The sequence below is a fragment of the Dermacentor silvarum genome, chromosome 11, assembly GCF_013339745.2.
Source record: "Dermacentor silvarum isolate Dsil-2018 chromosome 11, BIME_Dsil_1.4, whole genome shotgun sequence".
NCBI lineage: Eukaryota > Metazoa > Arthropoda > Arachnida > Ixodida > Ixodidae > Dermacentor > Dermacentor silvarum.
Genome location: NC_051164.1, coordinates 83,843,342 through 83,864,918, shown reverse-complemented (window position 1 = coordinate 83,864,918; position 21,577 = coordinate 83,843,342). Strand labels below are relative to the sequence as shown.

Below are 21,577 nucleotides of genomic sequence, written 5' to 3'. Positions count from 1 at the left end.
GCACTCACCTCTTATTGGCTGGCGGTGGTTAGGTTAGGTTAGGGCACACACACCAGGTGGCAGTTTGTCACGTGACTTCCGAGCGCAATAGGAGGTGGGTGCCGGGAGAAATTCGTTCCAGAAATTCTCCCGGCAGCTCTACCGATTCTTTGCTTTGGAGTAGGGGGTCCTATAGCTGCGGCAAGTCGTTTAATAAACGTGTTGTAGCGCAAAAAAAAAGAAAAAAAAAGAAAAAAAAAAAAAACGAACCAGGGCAGTGCGGTGAACGGTGTTGCGCCATGGGATCCTTTAATTAAACTTCCCGCGAAAATAAGCCAATTGCGTGCTTCTGTTCTCATCTCCCAAATGACAGCCATGCAACATGATTGTCTATCACTGGAACAAGTCCACTCAAGTGCAAGCCGCGCAATTATGTATAATAATAATAATAATAATAATAATAATAATAATAATAATAATAATAATAATAATAATAATAATAATCAAGAAGTAGACAAAGCATGCACACTTGCGGATAAGGTAGCGGGAAAACAAAACCACGTGCGATTTGTACACACTTCTGAACCTACTCGTACGTTAAAGAATGGAAAAGCAGCTGAAAGGAATGAAGACTCCAACCGAATCCCGGCTGTTCTGTTTACGGTAAGGCTACGCATTCGAATCGAACGTCGCTTTTAAGGATATCACAACACGCCAGAGACAACGAAATCTCAGAGTGAACACAGCATTTTGCAGTTACCTTTGGTTTCCTTTGGCTTTTCAAACAGCAAAAAAGGCGCTTGGCGGCTCACTTCCCTGTCAGGAACGCGCTACGTACCAACGTTGCTGCGTACAGACGTACGGGGCAGCAGTCAAGGCACACACACTACATACATAGAATAAGGAACCAGTGCTACACACACTTACACATGGGAATGAAACACACTGACGTCACGCACAGCGTAAAAGACGTAAACTGCGTAAACACCCGCCCCCCCGCCCTTGTCACGTCAAACTTCATCGAACGAGCACTTGCGCCGAGATATCCCTAGAATAACCCCAAATATCCCCAGTAACGACGACCGCTTGTCGCGCTGTACTAGCGCGAAAAACGAAAGCTCAATAAACACGTGCGCAGCATATGCGCCATCCCTTTGTAGCGCAGGCTACTATTATGATGGAAGTGCCACTGTCAGTAGCGCACCCAGGATCTCTGCCAGGGGGGGAGTTGACAGATTGCCAATACCATCTAAACAGCACTAATTTCGATTTCTGCACGGGAAATTGTCAAAAAATTCGCTTTTTGCGAGTGTGCAGATGATTGCGCGTCTTACATCTTAGTTGCAGTACTTAAATGCGTAAGGAAAGAAAAGGGGTTAAACAAAATGGGGGGTTAAGTCGGCCTCAGGGGGGGGGGGGGTTACAACCCCCGAATCCCCCCCCCCCCCCGTCGGTGCGCCACTGGCCATTGTGTATCAACTCCGATCCGTCCAACTTTCCGCTCACTGCGTGATTGTTCACGTGTTTCAAATTATCGCCGCTTGTTATTTCTGAGTCAGGCAATGATCGAGCGTTGTTACGAGATTCTTTCAAATCATTTTTGGAGACCTTACGCGGTACTTTTCGTATTTCGCTTAGTACCAATAAAGCGCAGCAAAATAACATGGAACATGACGTAATTACCAATGACCCCATCAGAAGACACGCTCTTTCTTAATGAACTGGTGCAGCAAAAAAAAAAAAAAAAAAAAAAAAAAAAAAAAAAAAAACCCTTCCTCTGGTGGCGAAAGACGACATGACCAAAACTCATGCTGCAAGGTCTGCAATATTACGCTAGGAGCGCGGTATAAGCTTGGTATATGTGTTTCGGCCAGCGCAGAGTACACTGCATTGTCGCACGTCATAACGGCCGAAAAAGACAACGCTCTCCTAGCGTAATGTACTGCAATCATCGCAATTCCGACAGCAGACTGAAAAGAAGTGGATGTATCGGAAGGCACGCGAGCATCAAAGGGCTGTCATATGCCATGTCTCGCAAGCACTTTGCATAATATGCAATTTCCTTGCTTTAGCCAGAGGAATCCAACAGTAAACAAAATCCCCCAAACAAACAGTAAACAACACCCGAACTGCCCCCCCCCCCCCCCCCCCCCCCCGGTGCGCCACGGTCTGACACTAATTGCGGCATGTTTTAATCGCGGCTCACACATAGCTGACGCTTGCATAGCGCCTTAATCGTTCAACCGCATTAATATTATTTAAAGAGCTGTGGATAATTGAAGATTGTTGGATTCTCGATATAGTTTAGAGGTTCCGTTATATTTGATTACCATTTTTTAACATTGGACTGCGAGCGAAAGGATCCGTTCATAAAGCGTTGGAGTACTCTGTAGAGTTTTTTCCGGAGAGGTGGCACGTTCCCAGCCCGTGTGCCCTCGCTCCCCTAGATATACGCCTCTGACGCTGGATTTATTATCGATAACGCGGATAGTTTGAAAATCTGAAAGCTCATATATCTTTAGAAACCGTTCTCATCTCAAAACGGTCTGTGTTCCTGGTCTCATTCGAGCATCAGATACGATATCATAAATTGCTTTAGCAAGCACATACCAAACATACCAAATGTTAACTTTGGGAAACTGCCAATATTTCGGTTGCAGAAGTAATCAAAGTTCAGACTTCCATCGATCGCAAGTGTGTTTGCGGTGTGAGTTTGTGGCATGCGCTTCGCTTTGACGAGAGGCGAATGAAGCAGCCGCATCCGTCCCATCCATCTACGATGTACCCGATGTATGATGAATGAACATGTACTATAAATATTTCAAGCTCCTATAGTTCCTTATTACGAGTATTTCAAACTTTCTTTTAAATCTTATTTTCCTCAATTGGTTCATCACACTTCTCTCCGTCGAGTCTGTATTGAAGCCGTGCTAACTTACATGGATTTTAAACAACGCAGTGAGCCAACAGAACATTCAAGCACCGACAGCCGCTAGTATCCTGGCAACGACACTCTTGCTAAGGTTAGCCAATTTCTTCTGCCAAGGTAATCTTATCTTTCTTTCTTTCTTTCTTTCTTTCTTTCTTTCTTTCTTTCTTTCTTTCTTTGAAACTTTGTCGTGTCAGCCATTGTCCCGTACCTTATACCGCGATCTTCGTAGACCTGCTCCACTATATACATGTCCTTCCCACAACACACTGCTAATTGAGACAATAATTATCGCTGCCTTCTCGCGTGGAAAGCACGCGACTGCAATTCACATTGAGGAAAAATGAAATAAAGGAGAGCCCACCGAGAGCTGACTTATTGCGCACCGAAGGAGCAATGAACTAAGTGTGAAAAACCGTGACACAAATGTACGGTTGTAAGAGATCATTTTATATTCTGGTATTTCACCGGGACATTCCGAAGAAAAATTTTGTCGTTGGCAATGATAAGACGACAATGGGTTGAATATATACATAACGCGTACACGTGGAAGTCTCAGGAGGTCGGACTTCGTCGATCGAGATGGCTTCGCTCGTATAGCCCACAGGCTGATGGGCACCGCGATTCCGGCGTCAGCGTTGCGCTCTTCAAAGAAATGTCATCGGCGAATGCAGACCGGAACGTTTTCTTCCCACCCACGAGCGTGAGCATTGCCCTGGGACTTCTTTACGCCGGAGCCCAGGACAACACTCTCAGGCAGCTTTCTTAATTCAGTTCTAGGTCTCTCGGACGCCGGACTCGTCGACAGGGACGCGGTGCTGTCGGCTTACAAGCCGCTGGTGGAGACGAGCTTCGCAAGCGCAACCTTAGACATAGCCAACGTGGTCAACACCGTCAAGAGAAAGACGTGGACGAGTACTTCAAGGTGGACGTGCGTCCGGTGGTCTTCCACCGCGATGGATCGGGAGTGGCTGAGGGAATCAATGAATGGGTGCGCGCCAAAACCACTGAAAAGATCTCGGAGCTCCTGGACGGCCATCTGCGTGCCCGCGAACACCCTGGCGTTCCTCATCAATGTCATCTATACTTCAAGGGAGCGTGGCTGACCGCGTTCGAAGTCAATGAGACCAAGCCATTCTCTTTCTACAATCACGGCCAAGACGATGTGGAAGTGGCCGCAATGACGCTTCACCAGCGGCTCGGTTACGCGACGGTGGGCGAACTTGGGGCAAGGGCCGTGGAAGTTCCTTACGCCGGAGGCAGGTTCAGAATGACCATCGTGTTTACCAACAGTGAGACGGGACTGTCGGCAGTGAAATCCGGGCTCAAAGCTAGCCTGGTGGAAAGTTAGCCAACGACACAGTGCTCCGCGACGTCCCAAGTGTGACCAACAGTGACCTATATAAATGGTGGCCCGCCGACTGGTTTCGAAACCTGCTTCTTTAGCAAAGCAGCCTGGTGCTCTACCCATCAGACCATGCACTACTTAGTGACCTAAGTTGGAGTGCAATATGTTAGATACGCACTTACAGGTAGAAAGCTGCATGATGTTTCCAATGAATGTTAATCGCTATAATATCAGAAACGGTGCCTTTATAATGAAATGACACTCGCCGTTACGGATATCAATACACAAATAGGAGGAGCTCACAGCAGTAAGACATTGCGTTTTATTTACGCTAAGATGAGCTCTCTCACCCTCTCTATATACAAAAAAAAAAGAAAACTTTGCCATTAAAAGAGAGCTTAGAAGATGACAAAGGTCAGCTTCGGCCAAAGACCAAAGATAGACCGAAGCATACGTATATATTGACGAAGCACAAAGCGCTTGCGAAATGTAGTGAAAGACGCACATAGGAATGAGCCGCGAACTAACAATGTGAAATGAATTTCTATGGAAAGATATGAAATTAAACAATGTTCACATAGGAAGCAACGAACATATGCGATGTACAGGTATACTTAAATCTTTATGAACATACATTGAAACGATCACAATTTGTATTTATATCACTGAACAGAAAGCGTTTTTAAGTAAGCCACGACACGATTATGACTATGCGCCTCAGCTTCTACTTGTATAGAAACACGTGTACATTTATTAATGCCTGCAGGCAATCTCTTGTCTACACTTCACACTGAATTTGACCATACGTTTCCCTCCAAATCTAAACTGTTTTTTTTATTTTTAGATTATTTAATGCAAATGGGGATTGACAATATTGATGCCTCAATGTGTAATGAGTATAAAGCGTGTGTACGTATTTTATTTTGTGCAGATTTCCTGGCCATGTTCACTCCGTCTTGCTTATTACACACCTATATTTTACGCAGAATTATCAGTGATCATTTTATCTCCTTAAAAACTTTCAGTGAACGCTTCGACAGCTACTACAGTCCCTATCAGTGTGCTCATCACTCACTGGATTCTCAGACACCACCCTTTTTACTCACAATTCATTAATTTTTTGAACTTAAGTCTGTTGCGCTTGTTATAGGTATATGGTAACTGCGGTTTATTTTTAAAAGAATGGTAGGCTCCGCGCCGGTATCCTTTGATGGCCCTGTCATCAGGGCCATCAAGGCTCTGTCGACTTCGGCTTATGTCACCGCCACCTAAGTGAAGGTTCCCAAAGCTTTTGCTGTTGGGCTGTATCGTAGGGTCCTTCGTTTTCAGGTAAGACCATAAAACCCGATTTTTGCACCCCGAACAAAATTTATGAAAATCGGGTTAAACCCGATTTCTTCCAGAAGCTTGTCATCTTGTCAAGAAGAACAATAAATGAATGCTGCCCACCTTTTGTGAGCAAGTGGCCAATATATATCATAATGTTAACGTTATTCATATATGAATCTATATGAAAAATATATGTCTCGTTTTTGCTTAACACTCCAATGAAAACCGGGATATATAAGAAAATAATCTATTCAGCGAATACCAGCGTTGAGTGGACGAAAGCTTGTTTATTTAGTAGCCGGGTTTAAATGAACATGACAATGGCACCCAGCATTTCATTTCCCGCACGTCTCAAACATGCAAACGGCGGTAATATTGTTAGAAAGCGAATTAAAGCAGCACTGACGTTGCTCTGCATTTCGAACGATAGCTGTGATGTTGAGACAATGTTTAGCCGTAACTATACATTACGTTCAAAGAAGGATGGCTGATCCGTGTAGTTGGCATTCAATTATACTTTTGATACAAAAGCGTATATTGGAAACCCGCGGAACAGGACGACAGCAGATAAGGACAAAAAGCCCGACAGGTCTAGGATCAACACGGAAATGTTCAAAATGCGTATCACAATGCAAGTCAAGGACTTCGAATTCCCCCTGCGAAGTATGCCGATGCGTACTGCTTTTTTTGTGCTGTTTATCTTTAAAAGAATGCAGTAAACAAAGTGAAGAAGGAATCGCTAAACCTGTCCCAATTTGATGTCTTTGTTAATGTGGTTTCTTTTAAATGTAATAATAATGCATGACAACGAGGATTTGTATAGGGATGAGTTGGTCGCATGGTTTGCGAGCAGTTCCTTTTGCCATTACATGTTCATCTAGTTTTTTCGTTTGGCTGAACAGAACGCTTTTTTGTGTCCAAAAGGAGACATTGCTTGTGGCAATCGTTTGTAAATGTTACCCGAAAAATTCGGAAATTTGGGCTTCCAGACAACAAAACAACCGATTTCTCCCCAGTTTTTGTGCGACACAAAATAAATAATAATAAAAACTTGATTTCCTCCGATTTTACTCTTTAAAAATGGCACCCAATTTTTACCCCCCGTCGCCCCGAATTAAAGAAGATACATAAAGCCCAAAAAGGAAGGACCCTAGGTATCCAGTGTTCATTTTTAAGTTTTACAGAATTTTTAGAAATTGCCTGTCGCAGGTTGCATAACTTTTATCATTGAGCTGGGTTATTCGATGCGGTGGACATTAGTAGCAAGAGAAATTGAAACACATATTCAACTAATTAACAAAAATACACTAACTTCTTAGCTGATTACTTTACGACACATATTGCAATGTACGAATTGATGAGCTTGTCAGGTGTATCCACTTGGAATGAATTTCCAGAATGACACCAGTTTGCGGATACGCGCTATCAAACTCGCCGTAAAAATGCACTGTTGTTCCACTTACTTTTTTTTACCAAAATGCTGTTTTATACATTGAAGCAGAAAAGTAACTGGAACGCCCATGTATTTCGTCCCACACTTTGGAAATAATATCTCGAAACTGGTGTCATCCTGGAAATTCATTTAAAGTGGATGCGTCTTGCACACTCACCGGCCACAATACGTAAATTGCAATATATGTGTCGTAAGTATTTAACTAATAAGTTAATTCCCGAATGTTTGTTAATTAGTTGAATATGTGTTTCGATTTCTCGTGCTACTAATGTCGGCCTCTTCGAATAACCCAGCTCAACGATAAGAATTATGCTACCTGCCACAGGTGATTTTTAAAAATTCCGTAAAACTTAAAAATGAACACCCTGCATGTCATCGACCCTATTAAACCGATGCCATTATGCGTGTTCATATTAATGTCACTGTGCACATGGAATTTGCAACGTCAATTTTGCCACTGTATATAGATTATAGATTACCGCATGTTTCACGTACCTTGAACGAAGCTTTAAAAAAAAAAAACTCCTTCGCAGATGAAAGCCAATCTGAGCAACTGATGCACCAAAGACGGCGAAGCTGTAAGCGAGTTATGACATCCTTCGGAATTACCAGAGGTCCGTTTGCCAGCTGCTCTTATAGTGAGGACTCGTCGCCGACGCTCTGGTCATACGGCCACTGCGCGGTTCCCACGCAGGTTTCATTTGAACTGGGTGCTCTTTGATTGACATTTGATACTGACCACGACCTCACGGACGTTGACGTCACCTTCCACTACCGCAGCCGTACAAACTCCTAGCTGACCTCCAGCCTGGAGCCGGTAAGACGCGAGGTGAGAAACGAAAATTAAGGAATACTAGCTGAAATAACCGCGCAAGGAAGTTGTATATTCGAGTGTGATATACGCAAGGTAACTTTTATTTTATATGATTGATAATCACGTTTCAAAAAAAGTATTCGGACTCCGACGCATAAGTTACGTTGCTGGCTGTTCCTTGATTGGCATTTGCGAAAGCGGTCACGCTGCCACACGTCTGCCTTCACTGCCGCACGAAAACGGCTGTTGAACTCCCCTTAAATGGACAATAAAGAAAAAAAAAAGTCTGTTTTGTCTGACGCAGTAATCTTTCAAGCTCTATTTCCGGGAATTTCGCGATAATAGGTTGATTATTAGAATAGAAAACAAGGGTCAAAGTTCAACTTTCTTAAAATTTTGCGCAGGAACCCCAGCGCCTGCACGTCCCTATGACGTCACAAATTTCAAAGCATTTTTTTCTCGTATTTGGGCTGTTGTGGTTGTGTATCGATGTTTTCGAAATTTGCTAAAGTTCAGTCTTTGAATCTTTTAGAACACAATGCAATCAAACTTTAGCGATAAAATATTAATTAAGCACGAGCCGGCACCGTCAAAATCCGTGACGTCACTGCGAGCTAGTGCTGGAACTTGAAGATGGCGTCGCCACCAGTATTTAGATAATGCGTCTTTTCTGGAGTACCAAGCCTCTTCTCAGGGCGAGAGCGGCCTTTTTTGGCGTTGTAGAAGGGTAATTTACTAATACAGTTCGCATAAGTTTTACCTTAAGTGTCCCTTGCTATACATAGCAACTTGGGCGATGGAGACCAACTGCACGTCGTTACGGGCAAAGGTATAAACTCGGCTGCGATAGGATATTTGTGGATGGATATACAGAACGAGGAAGATGAGAAGTGTCAAGGGCAGTTGAGAAGCCCATAAACACAGGGCAAACAAATAAAAATGTTGGGAAGCGATGGCAGAAAGAATAAAAGAAGTATTTTGCGCTAGAGCTGTTGGCGGTCGTCCCGAGTAAATAGAGCTGTTTTGTAGGTAAGTTCAAATATTCAAAAGTTTAAATATTCGTTTTAGGGCATAAATTTGACCATAAACGTTCTAGAGCGACCTCTGTAATGCACGTTGAAATCGTTTTCATGACGTTTTCTTTGACGTGGTTCTTTTATGCGATTAGCGTTCTCAGGATACCTCACGCATGCTTTGGCATCTATCTACGTCCGGATTTAACCGTCTTTCTTTCACGCCGACTATAGGGTCATTGGGTAAGTGCCTCCGGGTACGTGCCACACTTGAACGAAGGGAAGCGCGAGAGAGGAGCCCGCGGTTGCAGTATACGCTCCTCATACATGCGTGTTTCGGCGTGTAGCTATACATTGCTTCAATGCTAATCACAGTTACGTCGACAGTTATCCTGAGATGATTTCTGCTGGAATGTTTTTTGCCGGGTTCAGAAGAATTCAGGAGCCCTCACAACACGTGGCCTTCCCATAGCACTGTCACAACACAAATCATTTGCTAGGCGGGCTCTTTTATACATACGAAAGCGTAGTTACGTCACTCCCTGCTTCGTGTGCTACAGTTGCCGCTTCCCGACAACTGCAGCTTATGCAACCGTAATTTAAATCAAATTATGGGGTTTTAGATGCCAATTAAAACTACTATCTGATTATGAGGCACGCCGTTGTGGGAGGACTTCGGATTATTTTGGGCCACCTAGGGTTCTTTAATGTGCACCTAAAACTAAGTACACGGGTGTTTTCTGCATTTCGCCCCCATCGCAATGAGGCCGCCGTGGCCGGGATTCGATCCCGCGACCTCGTGCTCAGCAGCCCAACACCATTACCACTGAGCAACCACGGCGGGTTATGCAACCGTAATCTTAACTGAGAAACGGTTACGGCGACGCTATGCGCGAAGGCAAGCTTTCTGTTTTTTGTTTCTTCCTTCTGCATGGCCGGCACCGCCACTGCCGCGGATGCACGAAGGCGAGCGCCATCTGTTGGTGCCGCAGGGAACCCAGCGGCGCAGGCGGTGCGCGCCTCCCGAGTGTTTGCCTACGGAGACGACAGACCAATTGGGGGGTGCAGCTATACAATTTCGCTGTAAAAGGAAGACACCACTGCACGCATGCGTATATCTGGTTTGTAGCGCTGCCTATCGTATTCGCAAAGTGCGAAGACCACATTCTTGTGTCGCAAACAAAACCGACGATCTCGGACGTCCACGTATACTTGGTATACTTTCGTTGTGTGAATATCGAAATCCACCACATTCCAAAACGATAAGCGATAAGCGGGCGCTGAAAGAGAATCGAAATACACTCGCCGGCTTCTTTTTACGGCGGGAATGTCGTGGCCTCTGAGATCGCACCGGCACAGTCGCACAATCTTTTATTATTTGGAAACACCGTTGAGAAAGTTGCAAACCAGATGCGCAAGAGTGAAGTGACGTCATTTGTTCCATATTTCATGGCCTCGTTTTAGAGCCCAGAAGAACAAGAAACACGCAGAAGATAACCTAACGGAAACAACTTCATTAGATGTTCCTGAGCACCAACTAAACTTATTCATACAACTAGTCGCACTTCAAAAAACAGACTCAGGACGACTACAAATAGAGAAATAGAGAGAAATGAAAGGAAATGCATGTAAATTAATCATTACAAAAAGAATCCGGTTTGCTACGCTACACTGGGGGGAGGGGGACGCAGGAAGATAATAGAGAAGAGAGAGAAACAGAGAACCTGCACACTATGGCTGCTGTTCACAGCACAATATAAAAGTTAAGACTTGTCAGTGCTAGACACGCTCGTGTAAGTTTGTTCGTAGGAACCGCAACAACGCATTTGGAGCCGTCTGCTGCGACGGCTCGCGAAGTCTGTATTCCGAAATGATTTGATCTGACAATGGTCTGTCGTCGACACGAGCTAGCGCAGTCACGGGCGTTTGTTTCTGAACATTGTATCGTTGACAGTCGCACGAGATGTGTTGGTCTGCAGTCACTTAAGACGTAATACAATCTTAAAGGCTTGGTTGCGAAATTACGTGAAACACCCGGCATGTCATTTTCTGAATTCCACTAAATGTGGACATTGCAATTGAAGCTATGGTGCAATGGCTTACGCTTTTCTGACTGTATGCGTTGCAGATGGAGATACGGTGTCTGAACCAGCTGGTATCGCGAGTGTTCGTGGCGCGTACCCACAGGTGGGGCGTGGGCCACGAAAGTTAAGGCCTCGCTCTTTAACTTTATTTCTACACACTGTCGCAACAAAATCCTACTTGTGAAATTAAATTTTCAATTGCACGTAACACAGAAAACAAAATTGTAAGTACTAATAAAAGGTAAATTTCATTGGCCAGGGTAAGCGAAGTAGGGCTACTGCGTTTACGGATGGTGCTCTTAAAGAGCGTGAACAGCAGCGAAAACTAAAATCAATATTCTTTTATATACAGCCTTCTGTGGTATAAAAGTTACAAACAAGGATAAGGTGTCTCAGAAAGGCTGGCCAACGTTTCGATAGGAGGACCTATCTTTGTCAAATGCATAGATCCTCCTATCGAAACGTTGGCCAGCCTTTGAGGCACCTTATCCTTGTTTGTAACTTTTATACCGCAATGTGCTACTCCATCTGTCGACCCCCTTCATGATTTTGGGTATACAGCCTCAAGTATGTAATGATAAGACAAAAAACATATTGTAGGTACCATAAACAAATGTCTATTCGAGTGTGAGAAAGCACAGCGCGACTTGCCAATGACTTCAGAGGTCTCGCCACAGCGGCAACCGCATGGTTATATCGTGGGAAAAAGGTTAAAAAACATAGCGCTACTTTGACTGTATGACATGACGCCTTTTCACGCAGACTGACTTGAAACGACGACTTGTGACCATGCCGAAATATTTAAGGTAATGGTTGTAAAAGAAAACGAGATACAAGCTGCAGTTCAATGGGCGAGGAAAAGGAAAGTAAGCCCACGTAGTTCGTTCCAGCAATAATTATATAAAAAAATACACATCTGCAAAGATAAAAACGAATGCACAAGATGATACAACAATATAACAATCCGGTCATTGATTTGGCCAGTCACGCATAGACAGGCGACCAGCACTATTCTCAGTCAAAGGATACGGCGGCACCGAATCAAAGAACCTACACTTGTTAGCTGGGTTCATCTTGGAACCTTCGGGGCACTGGAAGGCTCGCGAAAACTCGGGAAAATTCTGCAGTGCCTTATTGCAGTCCACCCTGTAAGGGCTAGGGGTGTACCTTCGCGGACAGGTCATGAAGCAAAGCGTCACGAAGAACACCCTCTCCTCAGTAAGGTTCTTAGCGATTCGGAACCGCCGCCCGTCCTGCTGGAGCGCCCGTTGCAAGGCCGCGTACGCGACTTCCACGGCCGGGATCTCTGGGAACACGCTCGCGTTCGCTTCTCGAACGCGGCAGGAATCGCGGGCTGCGAATTCCTTCCGCGACTCCTCCGTGAGGAAAGAGTCCACGGCGCTGCCGTTCGGGTGCCATCGCAAACCGTTCCTGTCCAGTGACTTGACGAGCTGCAGCGTCATTAGGAATCCGATGCCTCCGTACAGCATGCCTCTCGTGCCATTTTTGTAGTACATAGGCCTGGCGACAGCCCCCATGGTTACGAGTACGCGGTTTAGGATGGCGTCGTACGTGAGGTACGGTTCCGCGGAGCTGATCGGCTTAGTGGACAAGCTACGGTAGTGCTTCGATTTCTTCGCTTCGCGAACGCTCTTGCGAGACGCGATCCAGTAGGAACCGAAGGTCGACGTTTCGTTTCCGGGGAAGTCCTTGTAGACGCCGTCCAGGAATCCCGGTTCGAACACAATGTCTTCGGGCCACAGGCGATTCTGGACGCCCTTGATTTTTTCCACGGCCAAGACTTTGCTACGTGCGTCCAGCCAAAAGCTGTTCATGAGCTTTTCCGTGGCCGCCAGGACTAGGCTGTCGAAGCTCGCGTCGATTAAGAGCCTGTGGTTGCTGGACGCACTAGAGACGTAGCACAACACCGAAACGAGCAGGCGGTACGGCAGTTCGACATTGTATCCGCAAAACAGGGGTCGGTATATCTTGGACGTTTCAGCGTTCCCGTAAACGCCGACAAAAAACTCGGGAGCGGTGGCAGGAATGTACATCTTCACGAAGAGCCAAGATAGGTGCCGTACTAGCTGTTGGTTCTCGTGCTTGCCGAAGAGATCGTCGATGGCTTTCATGTACCCAACGTGCGTTACGAACACTTCGGTAGCCATTGTCGGACGCACTGGCAGGGCTTGCTGCAACGCATTCAGCCAGCGTGCGGGCGAGATGGAGGATGTATAACTTCCAAATTCACTGACCGCGAAGAGCGCAGACTCGGGCGATGGATCGGCCGACGCGGCGTAGAGCTGTCCGCAGCATTTCGGCCCCGAGGACGCTGGTCTCGTTGATTTCCCTCTCGTCTAAGTTGGGCGTCGCTCCACCTGCGAAGGAGCGGAGGATCTTCGTCCAGGTCACCGCGTACGCACCACTCTCGATTATTTTTCGATAGCGCACCATGATCATGGGCAGGTAGAAGCTGGGCGACAGAACGACGCGCCATTCGCCGGAAGAGCCGGGCGAGTCGGAGATGGCGACCGAGAACCAGAAAGAGGCGTCGTAGTTGAAGGCCAGCGAGACGAATAGTGCCAGGGCGTCCACCTTGGGCGCCGGGGCGAACGGCCAGATGAGCCCGGTCTCGTTGAGAAAGAGCAGGAACTCGCTCGTGCTGTTGCCGTATCGCGAGTCGTCGCCCGTGCAGGCGTCGTACATGAGCGTCGCCTTCCGACCAATGGGGATCTTGGCGGACCCTTCGCGGAGCGTCTCGTTGAGGCCCCGCATCCAGCTGTAGATGGCGGCGTCCATGGCGCTCGTGTAACGGTGGGTCTGCATCTTGACAGGCGACCAGGCCGAGCAGACGTACTCGTTGAAGTCGTCGCACGGATCGACCACCTTGGAGGTGACTTCGCCGAGGAGGAAGGCGTGCCGCTGGCAATCCTCCGTCTGGCACAGGGGGTCGCCGGCATCGCCGGGTGGTCGGTGATCCCGCAGTTGCACCACGATCATGACCAGCGCCACGCAAAAGAGGGACATCCCGGCACTGATGACCGCGGCCCGCACCCACGGATTCCGGTCACCCGGTGCCAAGGTGTCGACGGGGTCGTGAACTCGTGCCTGCAATGGCAGAGTTGTAGCGGTTTATATTGCGGTTAAATATACGCTTCTCGGAGAGACCAGTCCTGGTAGCTTAGTGGCTATATGGCGTTAATTGCGCCACTTTGCCCGATGTCGCGGGTTCGATCCGGTCGCGGCGGCCGCATTCCGGTGGGGACGGAATTCAAGAACGCTACTGTACAGTGCAACTGGGTGTCCGTTAAAGAACTCCGGATGGTAAAAATTAACCCGGAGTCCCCACTAAGGCGCTTGTTTTAATCAGACGTGGTTTTGGCACATTAATTCCCAGATTTTTTAAAGATCGCGGATAGTTCCATCTGATCTATGGGAGGTGATGAAAGAAGGAAAATATCGTGCGTCAAACGAAAAATATTGTGGAGATTTTACTGGGTAACCACCTAAGCATTTTGCGGTCAATGCGTGAAAATACCATGTAGGAGTCGTTCGCTAAGCTCACCATTAAAAAAATAATTAAAAATTACAACTTATGCAAGCCCGTGCTGATCTCGAGCTCTTGTTGATCTACTGGTGCCCTTCTGTTCTAGAGTGCCTAACGACAGAAAACAGCTGTTAGAAACTTGTGAAAGACAGCTTTCGAAACCACAAAGAAGTGAGACGAAGCTTCAAAAAAGTGTGAGAGCTTTTGTACACATGCAAAATATTGACAATATATTTGCCGCAGTCTTTATTTGCAACGACAACTCAAGCGCTATGTTATCGCCTTTTCGGGCTCACAATTAAGTTGATTTAAAGACAATATGTTTAATACGTTATCTTGAGGTGGAGTGGGAGTACTTGGTCCACTAACGGCACACTGAATGCCATTTTCACGTATAAACAATGTATTGCGATATCTTGCGCACGTCGAAGACACGAAGACACACTACTTTGTCTTCTGCTTTATCTTATGTCAGCGCATAACCTATCCTACGGACAGCAGCTGATGTTTATTTCAGGTATAAGACCATAAGTTCACAGGTTGTAAGTAACTGAACGCGTGGTTTTATATGGACTATAAATAAGTGCGTATAAGTGGCGGATGGTATAGCAGTGCTAAACGGAAAATTCGTGGAAGCCGTACATAGACTTTCTACAAACAGACTTTCTGCTGACTCCTAGAACGCTGCAATGACACTAACATAGCCCATCCTATTGACATTTCATTTCGAGTGTAAGGCCGTAGGTCTTCAGACCGTCTATAAACGTTCCTGGAAGTTGTGACCATATATCTGCTTTCAGCCAACAGGCTATACACAGCATGTGGGCTGTAGTAGTAGTAGTCCATAAAGAGATCATTTCCACAAGTTTTCTATGAGCCGACTTTCTGCAGCCTCTAGAACACTATACGAGGTCTGTTGTGTCCGACCTTTGGCCGAAGAAAAAAAAAAAAGCTAGCATAACTGGAGCGTTGGAAACCTAATCACCTTCGAAGTAGTCTCCTTGGGACTCCACACACTCCTCCCAGCGGTGCTGCCATTGTTGCGAGCATTCCGAGAAGGCCTCTTTCGGAATAGAGTTTAGCTCAGCTGTCGTTGCAGCCTTAATGTCCTCTCTTGTCTGAAGTCGCGCTCCTTTCAATTGCCTCTTGGCTTTGGGAAACAGCCAGAAGTCGCAGGGGAAACTATCAGCAGAGTAAGGAGCCCATTGAACTACAGGAGCCTGGTTTTTCGCCAAAAAAGTCTGAATCAAGTGCGAGGAATGTGTAGGAGCATTGTCGTGGTGGATGCGCCAATGTACTGTTGACCACAACTCCGGTCTCTTGCGCCGCACCGCATCACGTAGGCGACGGAGGACATCCCTGTATAGTACTTTTTGGTGATTATTTGACCCTGTAGTGCGTACTCGTTGTGTACCACACCGCGGGAGTCAAAGAAAGCAGTCAGCATCACTTTGACGTTGCTGCGCACTTGGCGGGCCTTCCTTGGTCTTGGTGACGTGGAATGCTTCCACTGGGACGACTGGGATTTGGTTTCTGGGTCGTACCCGTACACCCAAGACTCGTCACCAGTGATTATGGTGTTCATGAAGTCGGGGTCACTGTTTGTGGAATCCATGGCCGGCGCAGCATGTCCTGTGAGACTTCAACACGAAGTTGCTTTTGCTCCACCTTGAGCAGCTTCGGCACCGAATTTCGCCGCAACTCTCTTCATGGCCAAATCTTCGGTCATAATGGAATGTGCAGAAAAAGTGCTGATGCCCACCTCTTCCGCAATTTCTCGGATAGTCACACGACGGTCCTGCATCACCATAGCGTTCACTTCGGCAGTGACCTGGTCATTTCGGCATGTTGATGGCCGACCGGAGTGTTGCTAGCTCTCCACCGATGTGCGGCTGTATTTAAGTACCACTCCTTAATCTGTGTGAAGCTCATAGCATCGTCACCAAAAGCCGTCTGAATCTCCGAATGGTTTCCACTTGGCTGTCGCCCAGTTTCTGGCAAAATTTGATGCAGTAGCGCTGCTTCAGCAGCTCCGTCATTTTCCTTGCAAAAAAAAAAAAAAAAAAAAAAAAAAAAAAACTGACAAGAGCACTGCGCACTACCTCACTCAAACGCCGCGTCCCAGTGACTTACGCTATCGGCAGGCGGGAAAATATTCGCGCATGCGCACGAAGGTTCAAGGTCGGCTGATGCAAGCGCGCTTGTTTCATATCCGCCAGGTGTTCGAAAAAAAAAAAAAAGGTTGGATACTTTTCTAACAGACCTCGTATATTAACTCTCTGTAACATAACCTATCCTATAAACAGCAATTTACTGAAAGTGCAAGGCAATAAACCACAGGCCGTCGAGAGGCATCAGCGAACTTTTGACCTAAAATAGACTTGCAACAATAGGGCTATATGTCCATATTATTCCAAGCTATGCAATTACTGAGCACAGGCTGGGACCTAAAGTAGTCTAAGCATGTGAAGTATTAAACTTGTGCGTTTGTAGACGTTCCGTAAAGAGACTTTCCACAGACTGTCTGAACGGTATGCACCATTTCTCTATAACGTCTATGCAAGCCATCAGTATACCGAATGTATATACTGAAATTGAAAAAAAAAAAAAAAAACCGTTCTTCCCACTCACACCGTCGCGCAGGCCATCAGCCAGGTTCGGCAATGGCTTGTGGCTTCCACCGGCTTCACGGACGGCCCCCTCTGCCTTCGCTGCCGTAGCCTCCGACGTACGGCCAGAAGTCGGACCCTTCGATGAGCGCCGCGATAGCACGACGCCGGCCAGAAGTGAACCCCTGATAGTAGCCGCAGTTCCCACTGATGTCTTCGTGCTTGGCCTACCCGATGATCGAGAAGACTCATCACTGGTCTGCTCGGACAGGCTTGAGCGCCGACACGGAGCTGCCGGTGCTGGTGGGCTCGCTCTGTGGCCCGGAAATCTGCGGTCGCTGGCTTCCGACGCCCGGCATCACCGTGCCGTCAGTTTCCTCTTTGACTTCGCTTGACTGGGCGATGCTCTTTGCAGCACCTTCGGTGATGGTTGGTCTGGCTGTCTCCATTGACGGCGCTGCGGTCCACAGCGTGAAGAGTTCGCTTGTAGCAGGAGGCGACACGACAGCGCACGAGGCGGCATTGCTAACTTTGCCGAGGGGAAACGCTTTGAACAAACCGCTGCCCCAGAGCCTCCTGTTGGCTTGAACGGCTGCCGTCCCAGCTGCGACCCTTGTTAACGGCGGGCGACTCGGTGCCTGTGCCGACTGCGCCTGCTCCTCCTGCCTTGATGTCGACGGTACGCCGTCGCTGATGTCCCGAGATGGACTCTGGCTGACGGCGAGGCTCGTTTTTTTCGGCTGTGCTCTTTTGCCCCTGACGAGCTGTTCGGCGCCCGGAAGTAGTCGCAGGTGTTGCGTCGCGATCCAAGCTGTCCCTCGGTGCGAGGGACGACGTGGCTTGGGCAGTTTTGGGCTTCGCGCACACGGACCCTTGGTAAGCCGGAGTCAGCGCGGCGGACGACGTGGCCGAGACCCCGGCAGACGTCGACACCTGGCTAGACGAATCACTTTTGTCCTTTCGCGGTCGCTCTCGTCGGGGCTTCCCCCGTTTCTTCTTTTTCTTATGGACTTCGGGCTCGGTGTCCTGCGAAACAGTCGAGAAATTCCTGCGAAACATTTGGAACGCAAGTTTATTTCAATTTGATTGCAAAATGCTGTTACTCGTCGCACGCAAATCAGCTGCGGCATCAGAAACAAACGCTCATTTTTGGGAGAAAGCTAGCGTCCACGATGGACACGAGATCGAGCGGAGCCGCCGCCTGGCGGGCACTGGCTGAACCACGTGGTATGGCGCGTTGCGTCGTCTGCTAGCCCCTACTTGTTTACATGTGCGCGTATGTCGCACATATTCTTTAAAGTCTGTTTGTTACGTGGTTGTATCCCAGTCGTAAATGGTGGTATAATTTTTTTTTTGACGACGTAGAGACTAATTTGGCTTTGCGTTGTAGTCTTTGCACTACAATAGGAATCAATAGGAATTCAATAGGAATAGGAATAGGAATACAATAGGAATTCACGCGTTGTGATTCAAGCACTTCGCAAATAAAATTTTCTGTCGTTTTAAACAAATGAAGTGGTCGATGCGATACCTGAACGCAGCGCTTTAGGGATTCCTTGTAGCGATGAGTTGATGATTTTCCGCAATTTTTATGATACCACGAAACATCAATGAAGTGGCGCGAGATCACTCAGCAGTAGGAAAGGAAATTTTAAGCGCTGATGTGATGTCACAGGACACAATTTCGTGACTGTGGTTAGTTGAATTACGCGACAATTCTTAGGTCTTCCTGAGGTGCCTTGTATTATGCGGATATTCCACTATACAGAAATGATTTGGCCTCGCAATTGTATTTTCGCGTTCTGGTATTTTATATGATACTTGAGGGAAACGGAAATGAGTATTGCAAGAGGTTCGCGTGTAACATTGCAGTCGCTAGACACAGGAAGTCGTAAAACATAGTTGCAGACGGCTAATGTAATGCGCTATTTAGCATGGCGTTGCTAGCTTGACGGAATGTAGCGGCTCATTATTTTCACAAATAAAGAAAACAACGTAATGAGGCTGGCTCTTAAAATAATTTAGAATTATTCGCACCATTCTCATGCACGCAAGCATGCAAAAACACCAATGTGCTAAAATGAAACGTTTTTACTGTTAGCGAAAAAAAAAAAAAAACTTGTGTGAAGCCATACGGCGATCCTGCCAGTTCGCTTTCGCTCCTATAGAGTGGCGTACCTTGTTTAACTATACTTAGTAACTATCTTGTATCCGATAGAGAATCGAAAAAAGATGTAATAGGCAGTTATGTATGCGTACAAACGGTGAAGTAGAGTCCCCGTAAATCGCTGCTTTAACTCCATTGTACAGGGATAACAGGATATTTATAACCAGTGCAAGAATAGCAGAAAGTTTAGTTGCACAATGGCAGCGGCAACAGAACAGGCTGAACGCAAGCCGAACGCCAGCATAAAGCACCGTGGATGTACAGGAACAGAAACTGCGTTTTGCGCTCCTTTCACGTATTTGCACGAATGTTCAGTGCATTTCGTGTAAAAATGTGGCATTGGAGGGCGCAATATACCATCACTTCACTGCAGGCAGATCGTTTCATTACCAAATAGACCGCATTTGGTGCATATTAAAAAAAAAAACCCGTTCGTCAAAATTAATTGTGGTTTTAGCGCGCAAAATGCGAGAACGTTGTTAATTCGAACTATGCTATATACAGCCCGGTTGATCACCCAATTTTCCCCTTCATGAATCTTTATTCGCCTTCAGAGTTTCGCCGCAATTTATTTCGTCAAAGTTAATTTTCCTTTTATCCAGAAGGGTACGAAAGTTTTCGCGATCCTGCAATATCCTTCTTATATATTCGCTCAAGCGTTCCACAAGTAACGTACCGATAGCGCTGCTGAGGCTAAGCCTACATGAGAGGTCCGTCTGTAGCTCCTTATGCTATAACGTATAGTTTCAGAACCGTATTGCCGCAACGCGTTTTTTTTTCCCGCACCACGCCGATGCGCGCTTATTGTTTCTTGTGTTGCAGCACAGAATGCTCACCTCGAATCGAGGAACTGGTTCTGCTCTTCAGCCATGGAGGCAATTTCGTTGTATGTTCTCCGGCTTCCTTTCTTCTTCTTCGTCTTAACGTAGACGTAGAGCCTATGATGGTAGTGGCGCGCGCACCCACTCTGGGGGATTGGCCAAGAACCGGGTAGTTCGATATAGCAATAAGAAAGCGCAATTATAAAATAATGCAAACATAAATTTGGGAATAGGTACGTATATGAGAATTAATAGGTAGATTATACCTCATAATTGTAATAGAATAAAGGAATAAATGAAAAGTTGAAAAAATAATAAACAGCTAATCGTATGCAATATATGGCAACTGCCAACAGCGGGGGGGGGGGGGGGGGGGCGGAAAGGAGTGCGAAAGACAAAAAAAAATAATAATGAGCCATTCCACTCTGTGAAGGTGGGTGACCAGCGAAGCTGTTTAGCGCACGACACAGAGGTGACACAGAATTTTGAGCAAAGGTACGAACATATTTATTGTCCTGATCGGTGGTCATCGTGACGATAGGCACTCAAACACATTCGCGTATCACCTCTCTTATTAAATCTGTCCATCACGTAAGACAAACAATGAGTGGTTCATACCCCCTTAAGCAGTGCTTAAAGTCAAGCCCCCCCCCCCCCCCCCCCCCTCTAATTTTTGAGGAGGGGCTTGGCTCCTTCTCGGCAGGTCAGCTGTAGCACTGCGGCACACATTCAACAAGATCTGAAGATGATCTTAATACTAGTAGTGCCTTGCGCGGGGCAATTATAACTCTCGAATTTTTTGATTAATGGTTTAAGCACGATTAATTGATTGAGGAGGCATGATCACAAACAGGGAAGCAGGCATCGTCGCACTGCTCCTGGTATTTTTTCCTACGTGTTTTCATTTTTTGATCTGTTCAACTGCCAGATTCAACGAACACTTTCAAATATTTTTAAAAATTGCCTGTGGCAGATAGTACACTTCTAGTTCATGAACTGGTCTACTCGAAGAGGCGGACATTACTTGGTCAAAGAATTTAAATGCATAATCGATTAATTAAAAAATTACCTAATTGCGTTTTAACTAATTACCTTATGGCCCATATTGAAATTTACAAATTCTAGCCGTGGAGTGCGCAAGGCGGATGCACCTGGAACGAATTTTCAGGATGACACCAGTTTCGATATAATGATTTCCGAATTTTGTGAGGAAATGTCTTAGCGTTCGAATTACTTTTCTGCTTCAATGCATAAAATGACGTTTTGTTAAGTATATATATTATAAGCGTGCGTGCGCATGCTATACTGGTCACCGGCCTATTAGCTCCCCCCCCCCCCCCCCCTCTACTGAAGGGAAATTTTAAGCCCTGCCATTGGCTCATACCCCCGTAAAAGCGGCCTCCCCATTACGAACCACAGAAGAGAAGTGAAATTCTACGCTGGAATGATGAGCGGCGACGGATCCAGCTGTAGAAGACGACGAC

The 21,577-nt window shown here is 46.5% G+C and overlaps 2 protein-coding genes, 1 long non-coding RNA gene and 1 pseudogene across 5 annotated transcripts in view; 2 read left to right on the top strand and 2 right to left on the bottom strand.

The window, feature by feature from the left end:
* LOC119432415 (uncharacterized) overlaps window positions 1–987 on the bottom strand; it is a 50,191-nt gene extending 49,204 nt beyond the window's left edge. Inside the window, exon 1 of the long non-coding RNA XR_007464502.1 lies at window positions 740–987. This is a non-coding gene — a long non-coding RNA (uncharacterized LOC119432415). The remainder of the gene's footprint in view (window positions 1–739) is intronic.
* LOC119432944 (prolyl 3-hydroxylase 2) overlaps window positions 1–21,577 on the top strand; it is a 207,485-nt gene that overhangs the window by 137,610 nt on the left and 48,298 nt on the right. Inside the window, exon 1 of one of the 3 annotated variants that reach the window (XM_037700090.2) lies at window positions 7,570–7,867. The exons of the other annotated variants lie outside the window; for them this stretch is intronic. The gene's annotated coding sequence lies outside the window, so the exon portion shown is untranslated. Of the gene's footprint in view, window positions 1–7,569; window positions 7,868–21,577 lie in introns of those variants that run through there. 3 annotated transcript variants of the gene reach the window in all.
* LOC119432713 (intracellular coagulation inhibitor 2-like) lies at window positions 3,361–4,259 on the top strand (annotated as a pseudogene).
* On the bottom strand, window positions 11,918–13,117 carry LOC119432712 (membrane metallo-endopeptidase-like 1). The gene has a single exon (XM_037699868.1). The coding sequence runs from the start codon at window positions 13,115–13,117 to the stop codon at window positions 11,918–11,920; it is 1,200 nt and encodes a 399-aa protein (XP_037555796.1).